Raw genomic sequence first — 5986 nt, forward strand, 5'->3', positions numbered from 1 at the left:
AAAAAAAAAAACAACAAAAAAGAAACCACCCAAAAAACCCACAAAGGAAAACCAAAGACAGTATTAGGTAGCTTGTGTGACCTAGGCAGTGAACACAGAGCTCATTTACCTTGCAAATAGGACAGGACATAAAGCCGAAAGTTATCCTTGGCCCAAGCCATCTGTTTTCTAGTACTCGCTGACAGCATTGCAAGTGGAAAACGTGGCTGCAGTCCAGCTTTAGGAAAGAATACGTGTTAGAGAGCACTGAAGTGACATCAACCACTAAAAGAGAAGTTGTTACTTGCTTTTAAGCGGCAACATATATAAATTCCAAAATTAATTTATTTTTAATCCTAAAAGACCTTTATTTTCTTCTTAAAAATAATACAAAATGGTCATTAAAATCATAACCTTTCCACTCCAAACCCACCAGTGGATATAGGAAATATGTGTGAATTATATCTATTAATTATCTCAGTTGTTTTTCTCATTTATAAAATACCATATATGTTAAATCAACACAGGAAACTGAATTGAGACAATCTGCTTTCTCGAAATAGCAGTAATGCCAGACTAAAATAAAGCTTTTTAAGTAACTTCTGCATTGTTACGATGCCCGTTTTGAAATTTTTAGGAGTACAATTTGAGGGACTTTGTATTTTAACTTCTTCCACACTTAACATCACAAACATAATCTCTTAAAAGGAGGAAACAAAAGACAAACCTGGATAGCTGGTGCTGCTGAAAGTGCTTCAGTAAAGCAGATCATGCACATGTCATCAGCATCTTGTTTAAGAGTTGTAGCGTTCTTATCACAGCCATGCAAGCATGGCAAACAGTGCTCTTCGTTCTTAACGCCTCCACATGGATGACCACAGGGGTGTGTCTTGCTGCAGGCAATTTTAGCATACTCCTATTAAAAGTAAATAATTAATCTTTTTTTTCCCCTCCACTGAACAGTTTGCTATAGTGTCGCTTTTTGAAGGATTGCTGCTTTGTGCAATAAACTGAGATGAAAGAATCATGATTCATGTTGTCTACTGCTGCAGCAGGTACTTGGGGAAAAACTGCACATTTTGTGTACTTGAAGTAGAACTGATACCTCCATTTGCTTACGCTACTCCTGAATAGCAATGGTATAATGAAGCCATAATTTTTAAATTTTAACTTTGAATTTTAATATATAGATTAATTAATATATAAATTTTAATATAAAGAGAAATATTCTTTAATTTTCCATGTGTATTTTGTATATTAATTGCCTCCTGCAGAAACACTGCTTGCCCTCTGTTAACAGCCTTTAAGGTATCTGCCAATTTAGGTTCTTCAGGTAAAGTATGAAGCAACCCACTCTGAAGAACACATTATGAGCTGATCATTAACCAGCATAAAGCACTTTTATGTATGGAAATGGTATTTTAACCACCTCTAATTCCTAATCCCTAGTAAGTAGAAAACTTATAAAAGTTTCCCAGAAGCTATCAACAAATAGAACTTAATTATCAATAATAGAACATATTCAATAGGCTAAGAGAGAAGACAAATTTGCCACACATAAACAAAAATAAACAGGATGGGATGAGAAACTGGTTAGGATTTGGCCCTCTGCCAATTGTGCATGTACTGTAGGGCACAAAAACACTCAGGGGACATGGATACAGTTGACAAACCTGGCCAAGTCTTAAGTGTTCTATGCTCACATAATAAACAGGCTGTTACACAAACTACTTCCATCAAGCTTTCCAGTATGCTAGACTTCATGTTAACAGTGTATATTTTACTTCATACTTGGAACACTACTGTGAAAACCTGAGATACTTTCAAAGATAATAAACTACCTAGTATTTTGTTTGACTATTAGTGTTTATAGCCTGTAATTAAATTAAACATTTACAAACTCATAATTATTTGAATATCAATATAATATTAAATATTCCAACCTTTGCATATGAGAGGTCTGATTTAAAATGGACCACAGGGGTGAACAAGGTGTACTCAAAATAAGGAATCTATTTGATGCTTCTGTCCCTTCTGCTTACCTAATTCACCATGATTGATATTTGTTAATACACACCTGGCAATCGGTATCAGAACAAACGCTTCCCACTGCCGATAATTCTGTTCCACTCCTACAGCCACAGAAGCGACACGCTTCAGAACTGCTGGTGGTCGGTTTGCCTAGGTCCGCAAAAGTAAACAAAACCAAAGACTGCTGCAATGAAACTTAAGGGACTGATATGCTAACAACAGACATTTGAACAACAATCAGAGAAAACAACCAGAGAACCAGCAATTCTTATGCAGTCAAACTATTTTATTTTTATTAATAAACAATTAAAAGCATTGCTCTAAAGCAGGTCAAAACCCCAACTGTATGGTTTGTTTTTTTTTTTTTTGACAAATGCTCATGTAAAAGGTAAAAATAATCAGGATAAAGAGCAAGAAGTAACAGTTGTGTTTTTACCTGTCTGTTCTCTAAATTCCACCATAGCCTTCATAGTTTTAGAATCTGCTAATGCCATCAGCCAGAAAAGTTTGGTCCTACCACAACCCTCGTGGAGATCAACTTTGATTGCTTCTTCTTCTTCTTTGAATACCTGTTAGGTTAACCAAACACATAATAAAGAGCATCTCTGCGTTATTCTTGGCACTGTCTCTTTGGATTTTCATCAGATATTTTATAGATTCTGCAGAGTTTGCCTACTGCAAGCTGGGGTTTTTTTTATGCATTCCATAATTTGTACATATTGCAGAATGGACAGATAAAGGCTTTGTGTTTTTAAAAGTAGAAATACATAAAATTAACGCTTGAGCTAACATGTCTGGGAAACAGTAGTGCAGCAATGATAACAAGAGAGCTGCATAACATTTTTGTAATTTAAAAAATATGGAGCTTGGACTTCATAACTACTACTCAACTCATCCAGCAGGCCACAGTATATTAAAAGCACACGACAACGTTAGAAATATCTTCACATAACCATGCTAGTAGCTTATCAAGTAACAAAGATAATTATGGTCTTAATAATATGTAATATATAATAACAATTATTTAACTGTGTAATATTAATATTTGAGTTTCACATAAATACTCAGTGGACACTATTGGCTACAATGAGGAAAATACAGCATTTTTGCAAAATTAAAAAACTGCATGAGATCCTTAGTGGACTTTATACAATCTCTTATTTTACTCCTTTCCTAAGTTTTGAAGGCAGTTCTGTTTTCACTCATTTCACCTGCAATGCAATATAAATTAGAATTTTCCTGGGTGTGGATGTATACACTCAATTAAACTCTGTTTTCATTCTTATTAGAATCAGGAAAAAAATCCCAATTGCTTCAATGGATTTGCATAAGCAGGTCATAGTAACTTAAAGGCTGTCCTTTCCTGGAGGAAGAGAAAATACATTAGAGAGGGATGTATGACAGAAGCTGGACAAAAACCAGGAAGCTAACAGAAAACAGGAGACAGGGGACATGACAGAATTTAAAATTTAAATTGAGGGGATTAACATGAGAGATGTAAAGGTAAAGGTGGTGAATAAAGAGTAGAAGTTTAAACATGCTTTCAGAAGTAAATAGGAAAATCTGATAAGTAGCTATTTCGGACAGATTAAAGGCGACATGTGAGGACTTCTATAAGATAAGAACTTACTTTTTATCAACTGTAATCTGAACAGGCTATATAGGAGAAATCAGAAAAATAAATGAGACTAGACTGTGCTGTGCCATGACAGAAGAGTAGACATATAAAATAATCATCTTGGGATGACAAAACAGGAAAATTTCAAGGATTCTGGCTAAGAAATAGAAGATCACAGATGCACGTGGAACTTCCAAGCTGCACGTCTGCTGTAAATTCTGAGCCACCAAGAAGATCCGTAGAGTGAAACTCTCTGCCGGTGATCTGAAGTTTATCACGCATACCCTAGACTAGCTGATCCCTTGCACTGAATGACCATTAGCAGGGTGTCCCTGCATCTATCTTATTCAATTGTTTTTAGTTTCACTTGAAAAGAATTCCAATTCATGCACTCCAAGGCTGCTCTACAACAATCAAAGCAAGGTAAGGAGATCTGCTTCAAAAGCCCTTCCTGATCCTAACTAAAAAGCAAATGGAGGTACACTCTAGGAGAGGGAGTAGAGGAATGATTTCCATTGAATTAACTTTATTAACAGGGCTTATTATTTTAGCCTTTGTGCAAACAGAAGTAGTGTCAAGAGGGAAAGGGGAAAATAAAGGATCACAAAAAACACAAAGGAAAAATAGTGTCAAGAAAGAGGAAACGTTCCATAGTTTCATAAGTAAAGGCATCTTCAACAGTCATTTCAATAAGAAAAAAAAATATTTCAAGGAGAATGTAGGTTTTGAGATGAAGAGGATAAGAGAAAAACACAAAGGAACACTAATTAGCAGAGTAAAAAGCCATTTCTAAAAACTCCTCTAGGTAAGTAAAAGAAGAAAGAAATTTCAATCCTAAAAACAAAATCAAAAGAAAACAGGAAATTTTCAAGCTTATGGGCATGACAACATTTTTCTCTGTGAAAAGACAGTGAGAGCTGGAGGAATACTGAAAAGTAAGAGGATACTGACAAAAGGGACCTGGTAGGAATACTTGTCAAAGTGGTCTTCCTGGATATTAAAAAAATGTATATACAGTAAAAATGAAGGGGTTGATTGGCACTGACTTAATATGATAGAAGTGGTAAAGGAGATATAATTTAACAGGAATAAAAAACCAATCTATACTTAAGAAAGTCTACACAGTTTCTAGATTTTCCTAAAAAATGTTCCTAAACAATGTTAGAACTAGAGTGAAGAAAGCTGATGTAGCATAAGAGTTAGAATTAAGGACTGCTACATGATTTTCCAATCTTCTTCAAAAGCCGAAGGACAAGTTAACTTAACTAAAAACAATTAAATGGAAACTTATCTATTCCATTGCAAACAGAGAAGAAAATACCTTTTCAGATTTGGTTCTTGCTACTGCCTTTTGCTTATAAGTTAATTGGGGAAATGCATAGAATGTATGCAGTGCACACAACATGATGCCATGTATACTCTACCTGTCTCTGATGAGTTTTTGTTCGCCGATGGAGATGAAGGAATCGGTCACAATCTGTACACAAATTCCCACAGACGTTACATAAAATGATTGCAGCAGTTTCACCATCATCATGGTTATCACACATTGGCTGAAAAAATTAAGAAAAAAAATGAAATAATTATCTCTTTATTAAATCCCTCTTTTCTTTTCAGCATCTGTTTTCATTCCCTCCCCCCCAGTTATCCCCTCAAATCCATAAGGGGGAATAAAGAGCTTGTTTAGATTGTTAATTGTATCTTTAGAATAATCAGTATCTAAATAATTATTCCTGGACACAAAAAGCCCCAATTTACTATATCAGTTCTTCTGCTATTCTTCATCTTATATTTTGCTTCATGCAGCAAAAATGTGTTTTTCAACAACAGAGTTCAGACATCATTTTCAACTAGTCTGAGAAAAGATTTATGTGGTAACAGTGGGTTATGGGCATGTTAACAGAAATGTTCAGAAATATGAGTACTCAGGTCAGTCAACATGCATGACATTTACCCTTAATTACTTTGACATGGTATGTTTACTTTGCTAAAAAACCTAATCAAAGCTGTAGGTCATCTATAACTCGGAGAAAATACAGTCCAAGTAACAAACTTCGAAATCCACCATAAAATTAAGTTGCTCTACTGATCTATTTTTTTTTTTTTTTTAATTTAACACAGTTCTGGTTTGCAGTTCAAAATATCTGTATAAATAGAGCTCAATGACTGACTTTGATTATGCATACGCATATGTTTGAGAACAAGTTTCCATTGTACTCCCAGAACATGTGGTTTTCATGACACTGCTCATGCAGCTTAGAACAGAATCCTTTCAACAGCAGTCCTGGTAGGGGGAACACAGTTCACTTCAATATTTGAATATACTAGTATAAAACAGGATAGGAGAATTTCAGGCTG

At 34.9% G+C, this 5986-nt stretch overlaps 1 protein-coding gene across 1 annotated transcript in view; it reads right to left on the minus strand.

The window, feature by feature from the left end:
* Positions 1-109: 109 nt before the first annotated feature.
* LOC104530299 (E3 ubiquitin-protein ligase MYCBP2-like) overlaps positions 110-5986 on the minus strand; it is a gene marked incomplete at both ends in the record, with an annotated part of 17738 nt that continues 11861 nt past the window's right edge. Inside the window, 5 exons of the mRNA XM_010174842.1 lie at positions 110-217; positions 707-895; positions 2057-2160; positions 2447-2579; positions 5053-5181. Coding sequence (XP_010173144.1) covers positions 110-217; positions 707-895; positions 2057-2160; positions 2447-2579; positions 5053-5181 — 663 coding nt within the window. The remainder of the gene's footprint in view (positions 218-706; positions 896-2056; positions 2161-2446; positions 2580-5052; positions 5182-5986) is intronic.

The sequence above is a fragment of the Antrostomus carolinensis genome, unplaced genomic scaffold (genome assembly GCF_000700745.2).
Source record: "Antrostomus carolinensis isolate BGI_N321 unplaced genomic scaffold, ASM70074v2 scaffold9339, whole genome shotgun sequence".
Classification (NCBI taxonomy): domain Eukaryota; kingdom Metazoa; phylum Chordata; class Aves; order Caprimulgiformes; family Caprimulgidae; genus Antrostomus; species Antrostomus carolinensis.